We start from the raw sequence: 20,584 nt of genomic DNA, 5'->3' as shown, positions 1-20,584 counted from the left end.
ACATGTTCTCTTTCATTTGCAAATGCCCTTCACGATAACATTGACAATAAAAGACCAGTTTAACACAATGACAGACATGAATGAAATAAGAAAAATAAGTTTTTGTTCTTTGTATTTCTTTATAACTTCTAAGAAAAACAAAAGGAGAAACTAAAGGGGAAAAAAAAGAATTTTCTGTCAAGTCATTCTTCAAATGACACAGGAAATAATAAGCATAAAGATGATTAAAAGAGCAGAATTTCTTTATTTCTTTTAATCTAGTGATTTAAGTATCCATGTGACAATTTCAAGAACAAAACATTATTTACAATTTCCGAATTTGAAAACAAAAGCTCAAATTTCTACCATTTATGTCAATTACTTCTCTAATTTCATTTGAATTTAGATTTGACATAAGATGCTTTATTTCCCTCGGTTAATTTTAGCCTTAATTGATCTTTTGGGCTTTAAAGATATCATAGAGATCAAAGGTTTATTTTTTCAACTTAATTCATGTTTCTTTTTGTGTGAAATGTGTTGTTTTATTGTTCTATGGAAGAGCACATACGCATGAATGACAACTTGTTTAGTTTTGCAATTTTTATTTTTGTGACCTGGAAGAGAAAAACAATGGTGTTCACTCATGCGTAAAGTTTCCCTTTTTGTCGACCTGCCAGGTTGATAGCCAATTAAATTACCTTTATCATGGTGTACAATACATTGGCTTTCAGCCAAATATTCTATGAGAAATCTAAACTTGAAAAAGCGTTTACTTTCTTTTTTTGCTGAGTGTATATATATTTTTTGTGCTCCCAATGTGCAATGTGTGAAATAACGGAACTGAACATAAACTTGAATAAACAGGGTCCATTTTTTCTAATTCTGAACCCTCCCATAAAAATCCTTCATTTTACGGGACTGTAATTATGGAAGGTAAAATCTCACGTTTCGACATTTTTCAAAGATCTCCAACTTCATACCAAGATGAAGGTGATAATTTGGGGGTTTGTTGGCTGTCGACTGCTCAATTCTACACACTTATAACATGCCTTTCCACATGCCTACAATGTGTCTTTTTTTCTCAGTGCTTCATAATGCACTCCAGACTGAAAACTGGCGATCTTTTTATTCATATCTTTTCTTCCCACCCCTTTTTTTTTATCTTGCTGCTTTCAAATGAGCCAGAGATGGAGTCGAATGCAAAAAGAAAAAGTACATAAAGAAAAATTACCAAAAATACCAAAAATACATGAAATACAAAATGTTGCTGTAGAAAGACAAAAAGCCCTCATATAATAAATATATGCTATTAGAGAGGACAATTCAGAAGTTAACAACTCACCTTTAATCTGACTCTTCTTTAAGTTTGTATTACCTAAAATTTTCCTTCTTTTTGTACTTGTTTTAGTCGCATAATCAAAACATGTCAGCTCAATCACACACACACACACACACACACACACACACACACACACACAAGAACAGCGTAAATATTTCTTCACAATGTATGAAAAGTTCAAAAGTTGATTTGAAATGTCTGGTTTGGTTGTCCCTGCATCTGAATACCGGCCATCAACCTTACAGGTCGGTTGCTGGACTCTTGGTTTCTGAAACAGAGTAATCTCTCGTTAGGCATATTGGTTAAGATCGCACCTTGGGACTTATGAAGGTTTACGTATAGTACATGATTGTTTATGTGTTCATAGCTGGTCAGTCTGGCTGGAAGGTAACGAACGTTTTCACCTGTTAAGGTGTCAGCTGTATGTGGGTCATTTTATCGCCTTTGGGTTTCGTGCATATTTTTGGATGTTTTTTCTTAGGGAATTTTGAGTGTGGATTTGCCACTTTTAATAATTATTGTAATGTACAATTTTGAAGGGTCACTAACCGCCAATGACAGCAAAAGTTGCACTGGTGTATGTTTGTGCTGCATGCTGTTGCAACCATCTCCATTAAATCTCCGCGATCAACATTTTCTCGGTTGTTTTAGTTTTATTCTAAATCTGAAGAATATCTTGGAGGAAAGACATCACAAATTGATGAGTAACTTACATCTCTTCCTCTGCTGCAAGCAGGAAAAAAACAAATCAATCAAGCTGATTAGGCACAAAAATATGATATGACAAGTGCCCTGGACAACCTCTCCTGTGTAGTTTATATACAAGGATGAAAGTTAGCCCCCCCCCCCCCCGCTCTGATTCTTTTTATTGCCATTACATGAGAGTCGTCATAGTATACGTGTATAGTGTGGGTCATGTAATAAGGGATCAATAATCAATAATGACTATGTTAATGAAATTGATAAGAATGGATGTATACTTGTAAAGAAAGCGGCATACAGAGAATAAATCAAATCAAATCATAAATTAAAATCAAAATCAAATCACATTTCATACCTCGTTGGTCACAGCAATTTTAGCCATTGTAATTGCTCTACTCAATACATTCTCCACAGAAGATTGTAGAGCGAAGTAATGGCAAGACAACACTTGATACTTGATGAAGTAATCCCTCCAGCAGATTCAAGAAGCGACAAGGGGATGAATTATTTCGACAGTGTCGGGAGGAGATGCCATATGATGACATCTCGGCGTTCCGATCTGCCGATGAGTTTGACGCACTGATAAAGATATGACAAATAATGCTGCAGGTTAAAACAAAGTGCCCAAGTAGATGTCATGTTTTACTTACTGGCCTTTTTTATGATCATTTTCTGTATGCCTGATTGAGCTCACGTTGTTTAAGAAAAACTAAACATGTGTGTCTTTTTTTAACCTCTCTTTGCTATATACCGGCCCAAATGTTTGATAAAATCGTTTCCTCAGATTGTCCCGCAATATTGTTTCCTAACTTGGTGAAGAAGAGTGCCTTAAAAAACAACATGTAAAATACTAATTGACATATTTTCAAGTCTTCGTGAATGAGAAAATGAGGGGGGGGGGGGGGGAGGGGTTGACAGAAAAAAAAAGAAAGGTACAGGGGAGGGGTGGTAAAACACAAAGATATAGCAGACATTACCATGAGTCAAATCCATCTAATGAGTGAGGGGAACAGAATCACCGAAGGCGAAATGAGCTTCGTGCTGGAAAATGTCGCTCGAAGAGACATGTGTACATTCATGGCGGGGGCTTGACAGAAGTATGTTCAATATTCGGATTGAGCAAGCGAGGGGAGTGTGTGGGAGGGGGTAAACCTCTCCCACAAGAGGGAACTTGTGCATTTTTAAAATCGAAATTCAGCTCTATATCTGGTGTACACTTTTGATGCAATATTTGCAAAATCAAAAAAAAAATTAAGAACTAGAAGAGCACTCTGAGAGCGCACACCTCCGCCTAGCAGCTAATTTCCACCCATACACACATGCTGAAAATCGTCCAATTTCCCAACATAGAAACTTTTTTGTTTACGTCATCAGCTTCCCAGCTCCGCGGCGCCTCGCCCAAGCAGAGTACGCGCTATAGATCGAGCTCGTATGCAAACCTCAAAATTTATGCGCATATTCATCCCCCAAGTTCATTGACCCTTATGCAAAAAGACCAAAATCCTTCAAATATCCATAAAGAATTCCCGGATAACAACCAAAATTTAATCATCTATTGTCACTAGTATCACTATCAACCTTCCCTGTTAGTTTTATCCAAATCCATCCACAACTTTAGAGTTGTTCTGCACACAGACAAACAAACAAACAAACAAACGCCGATGAAAACATAGCCTCCTTCTTTGGCGGAGGCAACAATGATTCAGAGACACTGTTAATTGTCAAGCCCAGTATCTATCGACTCTTTATTCGTGTGTGCGTCTTCACTGTGGACTCGCACAAGTTTCTGAAGGTTAACCGAAGGGAATAGTGTAAGTGTATACCCCTCCCACACGAGGGAGTTTTTACATTTTTGGAATTGAAATTCAAACATCTGGAGCACACTTTGGTGAAATTTTTGCAGATTTTTCAGTAAAAAAAAAAAAGAGGAAAGATATGAATACTCTTGGAACGTGCATTGTCACAGTATGTTGATTGAGATAATGTATTACGAAATTAGTTCCCTTGCATTACATTAGATGTCTGGTGTCCAGTGAAAACAGACTAACAATGACAAACCCTGCCATTGCCAATGGTTATTCTTAAAAGAGCTCTAGAGTGCATGGTACGCCATTCCGGACTGGCGGAGATTAGTGGTCTTAAAAGGGAAGCTGGAGAACGAAACCTTCGATGTCTTCACACAGGGACTGATACGACCTGTGGAATGTCTCACGGAGATACTCCTCGGTTCCCCGTTTTGATGAGTGAATCAGGTAGACATTATTTTGTAACAGGAGCTGATGGGACGCGCATCCACCGTTGTGAAAGTAAGACGATCGTGACGTAAAGCAGTCACTTAAAATATCGTTAGTGAGTACAAGTTAAGGCAGCCAGAAACAGCACACATGGGATCTGCGGCAAATTCAAAGGGATTTCTAGGCAATCTAAAATAGCCAGTACATCGACGATGTATGGACGCCACTGCTCTATTTTACTAAGATGACCATGAAAGATAGAAACCAGCGGGCAAGGTGATTTTAGATTACAGTGCTGTTGCCGTTTTGTTTGGCAACTTCTACTGGATAAATTCTGTGCCGAAATATCATCCCATTACGTGTCTTAACTACGTGTGAGAGCAATGTATAAGAAAACGTGTAGGCCTACTGCCTGAAACTTTCAGAAAGTGAAAGTATTTGGTTTAATACAGTCCGATCCCTCGTTCTGCCGTCCACATTGAACCACGAGAATCCGAGATACTTTTGCTATAAATTTCTCCTCAACAAAGCTGTTAAAACTCAGTCATGAGAGAGACTGACAATTTTTTCCTTCCTTAAAACTTACAAAAATCGTATGCAGATTCATTCGCAAATTCAAAAACGAAGTGCTCCAATACAGTAGTGACAGGAAGAAATTTTGATCATTTTTTTAAAGTCTTCTACAGAGTGGAACGGTATCCTTCATTCCCCATTTATTTGTCGATTTGTTACCCTTCTTTCTTCCTTGTATTCAGACGTTGGCCAACCGTACTTTGAGACACAAAAAATGTTCCGTTTGTTATACGAGAACCCTGACGCAAACTCTCATATCGACAAAACAGCGATTGTGGACATTTAAAACGGGTAGTATGCAAAGGAAAGTTTTGGTCGTGATGGTACTGCAACTGCTGTCAGGCAAACTAAGCAGGCAGATTTTTTTCATCGCTTTTCCCCTCAGAAAAGCGGGGCAATGTCTTTCAGCGACATATCCTGCATTTTCTGACCCATGTGAAGGGATTTTTTTCAATTATATAAAGTATTGGTAAAAATTTCAATTTGGCCGCAAGCGTTTATCTAAATACGCACCTGCCTTTTTTTTTTGATTGTCGATCAATCGAGAATTTGCAGCAATCGTTCAAAATCGTTGACCGCCTGCTATTAAGTGTATAATATTCCCTATATCAAGGACGTCGATAGAATTAATTACCAACAATCAAGGCACCACCAAACCTTATAATTCATCATGGGATTTCAAGTAGTCTTGAAAGAAAGACAGTCAGAAAGAGATAGCGAGCAGCGATTACTATTCACTTCCACCTCAATACCTGGTCAGTATCAGTTTGATCAAGACCATAGTGCATTATATATTTTTGCTTTCTCTAAAGCGCAGTTTTTGCCATGATTTCGCAAAATTTGTTGTTTTTCTGATCCCTGAAAGTGGTTTGGGGTTTATGCGTCGTTCCTTTTTTTTTAACTCTTGCGCATTCGTCATCAGATTCCGATCCATGCTATATTGATTAAACTTTGTTGCATGTCATAGCTTTCTAAACTTTTTGTGTTTGCGTCTAAAGCAGATTCCTTTCATTATTTCCTTTATTCAACTCATATGTATCGACGATTTTATATCTGCACTCAACAGCTGCACTCACACGTACAAAATAGCAGGATAACGATCGCTATCCAAACCTCAGGGTTTTGGGGGTTTTTTTTGCAAGCGTTCACACGGAACGAAATATTCCGCTAATTGTGCGTGTGTGCGCTTCTCTTTGCCCTTTGTTCTCGCACGTCACAGCGATGTAATGCGCACGCTGTCGTGATTTGCGCTTTGAATGATGGGATATGAAAATCTCGAGATTACTCTGGTCCAGCGTTAACACAGTCACCGCGGGGCAAATTATCGGGATAATTCAGAAACACGCGATAATCTGCAGGATTTCTGTGTTCACATGGGCAACAATCTGGAGATTTCGATCGCGATGCAAATCTCGAAATTTATATCCCGCTAATTCGCATAAGTGTGAATCCCACTATTGTTCTGTTGTTTAACTTTTACTAATTGTATATTGATTTTCCTGCGTTTCAGGACCCTCTCTGTAACCTGCTGTGTTTTGTGTCAACAGATTTTCTCTGTCTTAACTCATGTGGATGATCTCTCTCGAAGGACTCTCTAATCATAGATGTGGATATATAAATGTTGCTTCTATTAAACGTATGTTGGCTGTATTCAGAAAGAAGGATTTATGCCTTGACATGTCACGTTTTAACACTCTACTTTCAAGCCACGGCAGATCGTTGCTAAGAAAAGATGGCGCCCGTTTTGAAAAGTGACAAGCGAACCATTTTGAACATCACCAAGCACATCTATTGCTCATTTGATGTACGTCATATCTGACGTAAATTTTTCTTATCAAATTCACCTTGGACGTTGTTTCCCATATTTGAAGAAAGCCGAGTCATTGTTTCTTACACCTTGAGGCAAGTAAAAAAAAAAGTAAAAAAATTTGACACTCTAGTCTTACGAATATTCGCATTACGACATATACAACCGAGCTATATTACAAAAGGACCTTCCGACAACTAAAAACTAGCTGCAGCCAGGGCGCTTGTTGCCTAATAGTGCAGCACTACTTGCAAACAATGGCACATAAAAATGTGATCGTGTGACTTAATCGGTAAACATTCTCACTTGTGCAAATGCAGTAGTGAAAATAATGTAAATATCAAGAAATTAACTGCACCAACATATATAATTTCATGTTGCGAATTCAAAACAAGTGGGAATATTTTTCTCAATCAGCATATTTCTAACCTTGAGAGAGAAATAGAAAAATGCAATGAGAACCCCCAAAACAACGAAATACGATCATATGATAAAATTACAATCATCCCAGGAGAAATCTTTGGATCTCTATCAGAAACGAATAGACATTACTGAAGCCCCTAATCGAGGCACCTAAAATGCACGACCCTCAGGCTGGAAATGTCCCACTTCTTGGTGAGGTAGCGACAAGGATAGATCGTGCGGGTCACTTAGATAGCCGTAAGCGCAGCTGAGCCCTCAGGCTGCTTAACACGTCAACGTTGGGGAGAATCTATCATCTTTATTCCTCGCATTCAGAACCGCATGCCGAATCAGCGCGCCGATTGAAGCACTTTTGCAGCATGGAGGGGAGGTGGGTCTCCCGCAGATAGATTCAAGTCGGATAACGTCTGCACGCAGACGTAAGAAACAGGTCTATCGAACCAAACATTATGACTCCTGTCCGGATTTACCACCCGCTTTCCCATGCTCTATCTTCTCCTAAGCCAGTTCGTAATTGACTCATGTACACATTGGTACAACTGACCTTTCTTTTTTCAGTTAGTTAAGCACTTTACTCGTTCTCAAAGCGGCATAATGCATAAGCTTGCCCGACGTAACGATTTATGGAATACATGTTCAAACAAAGAATGAGCTCGCCTTTAGAGCAGGTGATCAGAATACTCCATCAGTTGACAATTTTATTTAGCAGGCATCAATTTCATTGTTTTGTATTGAATGCAATAACAGCCTATTTCCTTTTATATTACGAAAGTCCATTCTTGCTGTCAGGTGGATGTGCTGGCAAGCACCATTTAGATAAGGATCACATGAATAATCATCGCATCACAGATGTACATCTCAGTGAATTAATAAACCAAAATGCCTGTTGGTACTAATGACCTTTTTCTGCTCATGCGCAAAGTGGAATAGCCTTTGTCATGCACATTGCTTCATATACATCAGATCAACAACTATCAAAATATCTATGTAGCACAGAGCCTATGTACATGCATTCGCAGTTCAAATCAGAAACTTCTACGCTAAATGTGGTCATTTCGCTGTGACAAAATCTTATAGTGTGAACGTATGCATTTTACGTGTGTGTGTTTTTTTTCTTTATATATGTATATGGTATAGCCTACATACATGAACATACTCTTTCTGTGCAAACGTATCGAGATTTCATTCAAATCATATGATAAAATCATACATTGTTAAAAGAGTTAACTTTATTAAGTCGTTTTTACATACGTACATGTACTAGGTGTTACAAAAAAAATTCCCTACTTTTGATCCTTAATAGTTCAAAAACTATATATCAGATAACACTGACATTGATATGAACAATAGCTGGATAGTGTACAATTTTGTTGGAGGTAATGTAGAAATGACAGCATAAATCAATTTCATTAAATTCAAGATTTATTTTTAAGTTTGGTTCCAGATTTTGCTCTGATTTCAACCCTTTGTACAAAATTGTAATCTGCACAGGGGTCAATTGGTGTGTATGGGAGTGTGTGGTTAACACCCTGACAATGGTATGCAGCCTAAAAATGGGGATAAAGAACCTTCCGGTTCATATTGTACGAACATTCATGCATTATGTCCCCTTAATTATCTATCCAGTTATTTTTTATACCCACATGTATGATTCTTTCATGCTATACAATAATCAAGGAATATTGTTTCTATTAGTACATTTGATTTTTTTTTTTTTGGCATATGCATGACTATCTTTTGTTGTTGTTGCAGTGTTTGCTGCTGTTTACTCAAAGAACGTTAATGGCGTATTGTCCTTTTTGTCCCTTATTTTGAAAAATCATCTGATTTGAGACTAGCAATATTCAGTTCTCATGTTACGACACGATTTGATACATATGTATGTATGTATGTTGTCTCTCCGTCCTTCTTTCTCTGTCCTCTTCCTTGTGCTTGTCCTCTCACACCTATCGTCCTTTTCAGAATTCTATGTTTATGTGTATTTGCCTACTCGCTGTACGATCCGCGAACCCGGAATTGTTTGTGCTTCACGTACATGTACGTCAAAATATCTCATATTTATGCAACCCCGGCAGTTGATATGCTTTCATCTTAGATTTTATGCTCCTCCTTATGGCTAGTCAACTCAATGCACCGTTTGATTCCCTTAATGATGATGAACTCTATGATTTGTTTAAACGCTCCCCTCCAGAATTAAGTCGGATCAATTCACGCTCTTCTGCTTTTTTTGATAACCTAATTGCCAATAATGTAAATTTGTCTTCGAAAGATTTATATAACGATTTCGATTTTGAATATGATTCCACTCATATTTCTTCTAAATATGTTACAGTTGATCAATTCTCAGATCTTGTCAAAAGTTTTTCAGAAAGTATATTTTCCATGTTACATTTGAACATAAGAAGCATAAATAAGCATTTTGATGATTTACAGATATTATTAGGTAATCATAAACAACAATCAACAACAACAACTGAAACATGGTTATCATCTGATATTAATTTACCATATGCATTAAATAGTTATGAGTTAATTGCTAATAATAGAGTGAATAGGACGGGCGGTGGGGTTGCTTTTTATATATCACAGGAATTTGAGTTTAGTGTTTGTGATGAATTAGATATAATGAATGATATTACAGAGTCTCTGTTTGTGGAAATTGTCATTCCGCAAAGTAAAAACATTATCGTTGGTATTGTTTATAGACCCCCAAGTTCTAATCCTAGAGATTTTTTTAGATTGTATTACAAATTTGTTAATAAATCCCTTTTTGGTTAATAAAAATATTTTCATAATGGGTGATTTTGATATTGATTTGATTAAGAATGATGATAGTACGTCTCAAGAATTTTTTGAAATATTTTTGTCAGCCTCATTTTTGCCATTAATTTCGAAACCCGCACGTGTTACAAATCATTCCGCCACCCTTCTTGATAATATCTTTACTAATGTTTTGCAAATGTTAAACTCTTCTATAATTTTATCTGATATGACCGATCATTTCCCTATTATAGCATGTTTTGATCTCGGGTATTCGGTTAATAAGATTTGTTTTTCTGCAACCAGACGTAGGGCTACACTAGAAAATTTGGCTAGCCTCGGTGCTAGCCTATAGATAGGGTTGATTGGTCCAGTGTTTATGATAGTGATGATGTTAATATATTATTTAATAATTTTTCAGGGATAATTAATAATTATATAGATGAATATATACCTAAATTAAAAGATAAGTTAGTTAATCATAAAACATCCCCCAGATTTCCATGGATCTCAAAATCTCTTCTTCGTTCAATTAACGGGAAAAATAGGTTATATTATAAGTTTTATTCAAAATGAAAAAAAAATGAGAAGATAAAAGAAAAATGCACTTCGTATGAAATATTTTAACTAAGATTATACGGTTTGAAAAGAGGAAATATTATATGTCTCAGTTAGAAAAATATAGACATGATATGAAGAATACATGGAAGGTATTGAGGCAGGCCATGAATATATCAAAAAAGAAATCAAATGTTACAAAAATAAGATATGATAACAAAATATTTGAAGATCCGATTGTTATAGCTAATATTCTTAATTCCTATTTTTCATTGATTGGGGAGAATCTGGCAAAAAAAAAGTACCACAGTAAAATACGCATTTTCAACATTTTTAGGTCAATCTAACTCTAGTTCTATTTTTTTTTTTCGTTCCAACTACGAAATATGAAATTGTTGATATTGTTACTGCAATGAATGATAAGCGAAGTGCTGGTTATGATTATATAAGTAATTTCATTTTGAGGGGAATTATATCTTCAATTGCTGATCCACTTTCACATATTTTTAATAGATCTACATTATGTGGTGTTTTTCCTGGTTTCCCCTTTATTCAAAAAAGGAGATGGTTTTAATATGAGTAATTACAAGCCCATTTCTTTACTTTCATCTTTATCTAAAATTTTGGAAAAATTGATATTTAAAAGAACAATCAATTTTTTAAATTTTCATAATGTTTTTACAAATTCTCAATTTGGGTTTCGTCAGAAACACAGTACCATTCATGCCCTTTTGAAGTTTATCGACCACGCAGCGCATACTATTGATAATCATTCTCATCTTATTGGTATATTCCTGGACTTCTCCAAGGCCTTCGATACAATTAATCATGAAATTTACTTTACAAATTGTCTCATTATGGAATAACGGGGAAGGCCTGGGAGTGGTTCAGGAGCTACCTGCAAAACTGAAAACAATACGTATCTCTGAACGAGAACGAATTCATTAAATGTGGCGTCCCACAGGGTAGCTCATTTGGACCTTTATCGTTTATATCAATAATTTTTGCAGATCATCCGACGTGTTGTCATTTATACTTTTTGCTGATGATTCAAATATTTTCTTTTCTCATCAAGGTCCAGATACTCGTACACCGTAATTCCGAATTGAAAAAAGTGACCCAGTGAATAAGAGCTAATAAATTATCACTTAATCTTTTCAAAACTAAGTATATGTTATTTAGCAATTCTATAGAAGCTTTACGCAAAGATATTATTTTTGATGACACTCAATTAGAACGTGTATCTCATATAGAATTCCTCGGGATTACATTTGATGATAAACTTTCATGGAGGCCACATATTATTAACATTAGTACAATAATTTCACGTAATATTGGTATCATTAATAGACTCAAGTTTCATATTCCATTGTCTTCTTTGCTGACGTTGTATTTTTCTCTAATTTTACCTTATCTTAATTGCGGACTTTTAGCATGGGGTAGCGCCCATCAAACTTTATTAGATAGACTACTGTTATTACAAAAAAGTGCACTTTGTGTTATTTGTGGCGTCCCGCCCACGTTCCCATACAGATCCATTATTTACCAAATATAAGATTTTAAAATCAAAGATTTGTGTTTTTTCAACTTGGTCAGTTTATGTTTAATTTCAACGTATAAATGCACTTCCTTGTATATTCAATTCAATGTTTACACGGAACCAGTTTTTTCACAATTATCCCACTAGGCAATCTAATGAGTTTCATTTATCCCTTCTGAGAACTTTATTGGCCCAGAATACATTCATATGCACAGGCCCTAGATTCTGGAATTCATTAAGCTGTTAAATAAAAAATTCTCCATCTTTTTATTCTTTTAAGCGGAAGTTGAAATCCTTTCTGTTAAACCCTCTCTGATGTTTCGTTTTCATTAGCTAAGTCTCATCAACCACAGGGTTCATCATCCAGCCATCAATCATTTAATCTCTGAATTCATTAGAATGAAATAGCCATCATAGTCTTTGCACGGCTGTGTGCAGCCACCAGCTATTTGAAACACCTCTTCAATTCCAGCTTCAATTCCCTCTTTCGTTTCCTTGATCAGCGTGTTGGCATTCTCTTCTCTTTTTACCTTCTTTCCTTCCATTTTTTCATCCATTCTGTCTAGTCGTGTCATGTTGCTGTGTGTCTCCTGTTTTGTTCCGTCTTCTCTTAAATCATATTTGTGCTAAGTATATGCAAATAAGTATTCCATTAGATTTTCCTTTGAGTGGTTCACAATCTACAAGCTTGCTTTTTAGTGCACCTCTCAATTCTTTTTGTTTTCTCAACTGAAACATAACCTTGTGTTATTTTTGCAAGTATGCATGCTTATACATGTATATATATATATATATATATATGCATACATAACAGCAATCAGTTTCTGCTCGGAGTCCTAAGAAAGTATAGATTCACAACAGTATAGGTCAATATAAAAACTCCGTTAGAGACGTAAATTTGCCAAATTTGTCCAATTTACGACTCTAACGGAGTTTTTATATTGACCTATAACCGTTGTAAATATATATATATATATATTTCATTTCATTTCATTTCATTTATTTCATTTCCAACAACATTTTCATACACAAAATAACACAACATCAATACAATGTCGTAACAAAGAAAAATACATGAAGTTAACAATAATACGCATGAAAAAAAGGAAGAGAATATTGAATCAAAACTAAAGTTGCAGGAAATGGAGGAGACATGCTAAAAAGCTAAGCTTGTATTTTGCAGTCTCCTCGTGGACAAAAAGACTAAATAACATCGAAAGGCAATTAGCTGGACATAAACGGTGCGCAACACATACAATCCTATACAAATAAACAAACAACAAACAAACAAACAGACGGACAAACAAACACAAGCAACCCCTCTTGTATAAAGAGAAAGATAGAGAGAGAAAAACAAAACTCAGTGAAGGAAAAGGAGGAGAAGAGGAAATTATTTTGAAGGAAGAAACAGAAAGAGACAAGAGGACAGGAAGAGGTGAGAAAGGAGAAGAGATGAAGATGATGAAGGGTCTATACCAGCAAACGCGAGGTACATGTGCGATGGATCACCGAGGTATATGTACATAATGTAGGAAGGAATAGATTAAAGAAAAGAATGAGTATAACGAATAAAAAAAGGAAGCTCAAAATTAAGGGTAACTAAGATATAACTCATTCAACTATATAGGAATTTATGAACAACTTCTTCAATTTGAATGTAAATGTATTTAAACTTAGAACTTGTTTCATACTATCATCGAGAGAGTTCCAGAATTTGGGGCAAGTAAAAGAAAATATAGATTTAGCAAACATAGTCCTAGTTAATGGCAAATGAAATGAGTTGGATTGCCGGGTAGGATACAGATGAACAGTTCTATTTTTAGTGAACATGGACTCAAACACAAATGGGAGAGAATTATTGATAAATTTGTACATGAATTGTCCGAGGTGTAGAAAATACAAATCCTTTACCTTTAAGATTTTGTTTTCTTGAAATAACACATCAGTGTGACTTCTCCACGATTCATTGCAAATAATACGAAGAGCTTTCTTCTGTAACAAAAGTAGTCTTTCCAAATGAGAAGAATGTGTGTTTCCCCAGGCGAGTATACCATAATTCAAATAAGGTAAAATCAAAGATGAATATAACATTAAAAGAGCGTTTTTGGGTAAATAAAATTTAACTTTATTTATAACACCTATATTTCTTGAAATAATACGGCTTATGGAATCGATATGTAAATTCCAAGTGAGTTTACGGTCAATAGTCAAACCTAAAAATTTGATTGAAAAAACTTCTTCAATAACTGTGTCATTCAGATAAACATTCCTTGGCACATTTTCCAAAGAGTTACTAAAAATCATACATTTAGTTTTTTTGATATTTATTGACAATTTATTTGCTCTTATCCATTGAAGTAATTTATCCAATTCAACATTTAAAACATCAATTAACATGTTAGGATCAGAATGTGATAAAAAAAAATTATTAGAATCATCAGCAAATAATAGAAAAGAAAGAATACTTGATGAATTCGGCATGTCGTTAATGTAAAGGATAAATAAAAGAGGGCCAAGCAAACTTCCTTGAGGCACTCCACAATTGACATTTTGCATGACTGATGTATGTCCGTTAACATACACAAATTGCTTTCGGCTAGAAAGGTAACTCCTGAACCACTCCAAGGCCTTTCCTCGGATACCATAATGTGATAACTTATAAAGGAGTATATTATGGTCAATGGTATCAAAGGCCTTGGAGTATTCCAGGAAAACGCCGATTGTATGATGAAACTGATCAATAGCTTTTGAAACTTTATCTAGAAATGTAAGTATTGCATGGGATGTATTGTAGTTTTGTCGAAAACCAAACTGATAATCAGAAATTATTTTATGAATATCCAAAAACTTTAATAATGTAGAATGAACAACTTTTTCAAGTAATTTCGATATAGAAGTCAACAAAGATATAGGTCGATAGTTACGAACATCTTCCCTATCCCCATTTTTATAAATGGGAATTACTTTAGAAATTTTCATATCCTCAGGGACAACTCCATTACACAAAGACAAATTAAAAACGTGTACCAATGGATCAACAATAAAATTGATAATATTTTTCAAAAGAACATTGTCAATACTGTCGTGCCCGGCACTTTTCTTGTTTTTCAAATTCTGAGCAATATCTAACAATTCATTTCTCTCTAAAGGAACAAAAAACAATGAGTTAGGATTTCGAGTTTGTAAAAAATCAGAAAAATTCTTTTGACTATCCGGAATATTGCGAGCAAGATTATTGCCAATTTGTGAGAAATACTGATTAAAAATGTTTGAAATGGATGTGGCATCATTAATAGTCAAATTATTATGTTTGATTGTGGTAATACGTGGTTTCTCCGTATTTTTATTAATAGCTGTATTAATAGTTTTCCACGTATTTTGAATATCATGTTTAAACAAAGATAACTGATTAATAAAATATTTACGTTTCTCACACCGTATTACTTGCGTGAGAACATTCTTATATGAAGTATATTTATGATGAGATTGCTGGGTGCGTTTAATTTTATCAACATAATACAAATTATTCTTACGGTTAATCGATCGCAACAAAGAATTAGATATCCAAGGCAACCTAGGATATCTTTTGTAATTGTTACATTTTTTTTTCTAATAATGGGAACATGTTTATCCAAAGTAGAAATTAACGTTTGCATGAACAAATCATAAGCTACAGTGGGATCCTCATTATCATATACATCGGTCCAGTCCACTCTGTTTAACTCGTCTTGTAACCTAACTATATTGTCAGGTGTCATTTTCCGGAAACTTACCATAGGAGGCTTTAAAGAAATTCTACGGTTAATGGGAATACAAGAAAAGATGGGATAATGGTCAGATAAATCTGATAAAATAATTCCGGAGGAAGGTAAAGGGCTGACGTTACAGAATATATTGTCGATAAGTGTTGCAGAATGATTGGTAACACGAGTTGGTTTTGTTATAAGCGGTAAAAAAGACGAGGAAGTCATTATATCCAAAAAAATTTGGGCAGTGTTTAAAGTCTGAAACTTTAACAAATCAACATTAAAATCTCCCATGATAAAACAATCTTTATTATTATTATATAATAATTATATATATATATATATATATATATATATATATGTATACATATGCATACTTTATTTGTATCATTTGATATCATTTGCAAAGTTGTATGTGTACGTTTGTGATATAATTCCTAATTCATACTGTGTTGTGTTCTGTTGGAAAAAGAGAAGAATGAAAATAAATGAATTGAATTGAATTTAACTGGTCCTGAACAATTGCCAGGATTGGAATGCTCTATTACATATTCATGAGAAATTCCACTATCACAACAAGTCTTTCTTCACTCTAAAATGTAGTGTATGCAAGCACATGAAAACATGTGCTTATTTTTTTTTTTCATGTGCATGCATTTTACCCTTTACCATGAATTTACACTGCAAAGTGTCCGGTGTTAAATAGTGAACACCGAGCTGGTGTTAAATTTTCGGTGCTCATTTATGGTGTTAAATTAACTCCTCCGGGTGTCATTTCCAAATTGTTAACTGTTTTTTGAAGAGTTTCTTAGTAACTGCACTTCTTGTTGATTTTTGATTTAAACAAGACGATCAAGCATTTTACATTAAAATACTAGATTTAAAAAAAAATGTGAAAATGAATTTACACCACAGTAACACCAGCGGGTGTGGTCTCTTATTGAAGCTGGACGGGTGTTAAACCATTGATATTAACACCAACAAATATCAAATCAACATCATGTCGTGTCATTTTTGAATCAACACCAGTACAGTGTCAAAATAACACCAGGTACAGTGTCAAATTAACACCACGAAGTGTCAGGTGAACACTTTTCAACACCTTCACAGTGCATTCTCAACACCTGTGGGTGTGGTCCTTTATTGAAGTTTGATCGGTGTTAGATTTAACACCCGTGGTGTTAAATCTAACACCGATGTTTTTACAGTGTAGACTAGTAGTGCCCAGGGTAATCCATCATGAATAACAATAAAGCATTAATGCGCCTTGGAGCAAGAGTCCAGAAGCCTTGTCAGCAGAACTCTGAAAAAGTTTGTATTCGTGTATTCATGTTTATTGTTCAGGGTCATTGTAAGCACACACTCACATACACATCATGGGTTCTTGTGTAAAGTTCAATTTTGTACAGAGGGTTCAAATCTGGCGAAAATCTGGAACTTAACTTTAAATTTAGCTTTAACTTCAAATCAATCATAGATTTAACGAAACTGATTCATGCTCTCATATTCAAATCACCTTCAACTAAATTCTACACTATTCAGCTATCACTCATATCAATGACAGTGTTATCTGATGTATAGTTTTCGAACCATTAAGGATCAAAAGTGGGATTTTTTTTTGTAACACCTAGTATGTCATTTGCTTTCCTGTTCGTTTGCTCAATGCTTTATTCATTCAGGAATATAGAAGATGATAACAGAAATACATTTAAAAAGCGTAGAACCTCTGTAACACCTGTACAGCTCGAATGAAAAACTTACACGCCTAGTGAGATTGTTTTACTGTGATAAAATGTATGCTATGTTGTGGCAATGCGTAATAGTGTGCACGTATGTATGTTTATTATGTATATTTATACATGTAATATATATACATACATATATATAAATATATACTAGTATAAATATATATATATATGTATATATATTAGTGGCAGCAATGGGCTAAAACGAATATAAAGCTATTCTTAGAAAACAGTGACAATAGATCGACTTGGTAATCGACTTGGGAGAAATGGCAGTTATGCATCTTTCGAAATCGAGACACAAGACTTACGATACGTTCATATCTGAAGCTGATGCACCATGTACATGTAAGGCTACACAACGTAATCCTCACAAAGGATTAGATGATATCAGATACGTTTTTTTCGGCAACAAAGCGAACTACACTGTGAAAAAATTGTGTGTTTTAGAGTTAGTATCGATGGCCTTGTTTTTCCCACGACGGTCTGGGGAAGGGAGTACTGTCTCTCCTATAATAGTTCAAATTAACAGCTATTTCCAACCAACAATGTGTAACAGGCCCTTAATTGGAATATTTTAAGGCTTTCTAAATTTGCTATAGTGTACTTTTCTGAAAAAAAGCAAAAAAGTGAGAAAAGGTCTGATACTGACATGGCCGTACGCAGGATTTCTATTTCATTTGCTCTTTTTTTTTCTCAGTCAGGTCAGGTCAGGTCAACCCTTTACGCCCCCTGGCGTGTAGGGCAGCGACGAAGGCTCTCCACCCTTCTCTGTTGCTGGTCATCCTCTGGAAAGAACCCAAGGACTGTCTGTGGTCTGATATTTCACTCTCTACTGTTCTTCTCCATGTCTGCTTGGGTCTTCTTTTCCCTTCAGGTGTCCAACGAAGAGCCACTCTAGGAATGGAGTTTGCATCCATTCGTAATACATGTCCTATCCATATCCATCTCTTTCTAGTGATTAAGGTCTCCAGGTCCTCAGTGTGGCACTGCAAGAAGAGGTTGCTGTTGGATATCTTGTTGGGCCAATAAATACGCAGGATTCTACGCAAGCATGTGATGTGGAATGCCGATAGTTTGCCAGCGTCGCATCTGGTCCTTCGCCAGCATTCAGATCCGTACATAAGGGTTTATAGCACACAGCTATGGTACAATTTCATTTTGGTTTTCATGGTGTACTGCTGTGATTTTCAGATGTTGTTCATACTTCTCATAAGATTTCTTGCCTTGTTCAGTCTGTTCCTGATGTCAGTTTCTGCTCCACCATTCTTTCATACTATGCTGCCCAGGCATGTGAACTGCTGTGTGCTGGGAAGGTTGACACCATAGACCTTGACTGGAGTGGGGTTGTTACTATTAAGAATCATTGTTTCCGTTTTCCTTTGGTTCACTTTCAGTCCAACCTGTCCTCCAATAATGTGGACAGACGGTTAGTCTTCTCTTGGATGTGACCATGCGAATGTGACAACAGAGCCATATCATCCGCAAAGTCCAGGTCATCCAACATGGAGAAGAGGGTCCAGCGGATTCCTTTCTGTGATCCCTCCATTATACGTCTCATTGTCCAGTCAGTTACCATGTTAACCAAGAATGGCAGATATCACGCATCCGGACGCCCGTTTCCACCTTGAAGTAACTGTAAAGGTTGCTGTTTCCAACAGTGCAGGAAAAATCTTTGTAGAAACTTTTGATGAGTTGCACAATTTTTGTTGGAATTCCACAATGTCGTAATATTTGCCAAAGACTGTCTCTGTGGATGCTGTCAAAGGCTTTTTCAAAGTCAATGCAGTTGACATACAGTGTTCCTTGCCATTCTGTTCACTGCTCGATGATGTTTCGTAATGTGAAGATCTGGTCAATGCAACACCTGTTTTTTCTGAACCCTGCTTGTTCTGGCCTAAGAGCTCCATCCACAGCATCTGATAGACGTTGTACAGTGATCTTTGCCAAAATTTTACTACAGCATGTACACACTGGGAGGAGAGTTATCCCTCATCAGTTGTTGCAGTCATTTAGTGCACCTTTCTTGGGTATTTTGGCAATGATGCCTTTTGTCCAGTCTTTTGGCACTTGTTCTTCTTCCCAAATAACATCAAAGAGAAATTTCAGAAGGGTTGCTGTCACCTGTGGGTCAACCTTGAACAGTTCAGCTCTCAAACCATCTCCTCCAGGAGCTTTATTATTCTTCAGTGTCTTAATAACTGCAATAATTTCTTCTCTACTTGGGGGTTCAATACTGATGTCCAAATCATTCTCTGCTGTTTCTATAATTGGTGTCTCTTCAGGTATAGCTCTATTTAATAATTCTTTGAAATGTTCCGTCCATCTTTCCTCTATTTGTCTTTCTGTAGTGAGGATCTTACTCTGTTTGTCTTTAACTGGTCCATTTCCATGATTTCGGAGCGTACCACAAATCCGCTTGGTAATTTTATAGAGCTCTCCCTGTTCCCCTATCTGCGCTGTAGTTTCTGCTTCTGAAGCCAGGTTGTCCAAATACTCCCTTTTATCCTTCCCGACCAATCCTGCTGACATTTTTCCTTCAGCCGAATTGATTTAGCATCCATCATTTTCTTTTTCATTTTTTTTCTTGCTTCTTGTCTCTTTCATCGCTGTCCATGTCTCTTCTTGTACCTACTGTTTTCTCTTATTCTCACGCCTGTATCCAATGCATGTCTGACTGCTCTCGGAAAACACAGTCTCAACTTCTTTCCACGCTGTATCAATTATTTCCTGTGTTGGCTCTTCAACTTCTAAATCTTGTAATGCTTGAAATCTGTTTCTCAGTTCTAATGTGAAGGCTGACTTTACTTTTGGATCTCTCAATCTGTCAAAGTCAAAACGTCTTCTTGGAATTTGCTGTCTTTCTGCTCTCTTGAGCTTCAGCTTGATATCTGCTACAACAAGTGGATGGTCAATGCCAACATCAGCTCCTCTCCTAACTCTCATATCCTGTAGGGATCTTCTCCATGTGCCATTGATGAGCGGGAGGTCAATTAGGTTCTTGTCCCTTCTATTAGGAGAGTACCAAAATAGCTTGTGAATTTCCTTATGGGCAAAGAGTGTTCCTCCAATGACCAGATTGTTCAGAGCAAAGAAGTTTGCCAGTCTCTCCCCATTTTCATTCATTATTCCACATCCATGTGTGCCCATTTCTCTCACATGATAGGTGTTGTCATTT

At 36.1% G+C, this 20,584-nt stretch overlaps 2 protein-coding genes across 2 annotated transcripts; both read right to left on the bottom strand.

Annotated features, from left to right (window-relative positions):
- Positions 1 to 19,401: 19,401 nt before the first annotated feature.
- Positions 19,402 to 19,938, bottom strand: LOC139717347 (uncharacterized). Its single transcript, XM_071628853.1, has one exon. The coding sequence runs from the start codon at positions 19,936 to 19,938 to the stop codon at positions 19,402 to 19,404; it is 537 nt and encodes a 178-aa protein (XP_071484954.1).
- A 99-nt stretch (positions 19,939 to 20,037) lies between these two features.
- LOC139717346 (craniofacial development protein 2-like) lies at positions 20,038 to 20,532 on the bottom strand. Its single transcript, XM_071628852.1, has one exon. It carries the CDS (start codon positions 20,530 to 20,532, stop codon positions 20,038 to 20,040), a length of 495 nt encoding a protein of 164 aa, XP_071484953.1.
- Positions 20,533 to 20,584: the final 52 nt, after the last annotated feature.

This window comes from Diadema antillarum, unplaced genomic scaffold, assembly GCF_040938485.1.
Source record: "Diadema antillarum isolate AM-2024a unplaced genomic scaffold, OU_Dant_1.0 scf00000074, whole genome shotgun sequence".
NCBI lineage: Eukaryota > Metazoa > Echinodermata > Echinoidea > Diadematoida > Diadematidae > Diadema > Diadema antillarum.
Note: the sequence above shows the minus strand (reverse complement) of the source record. Positions and strands in the feature narration are given on the sequence as shown.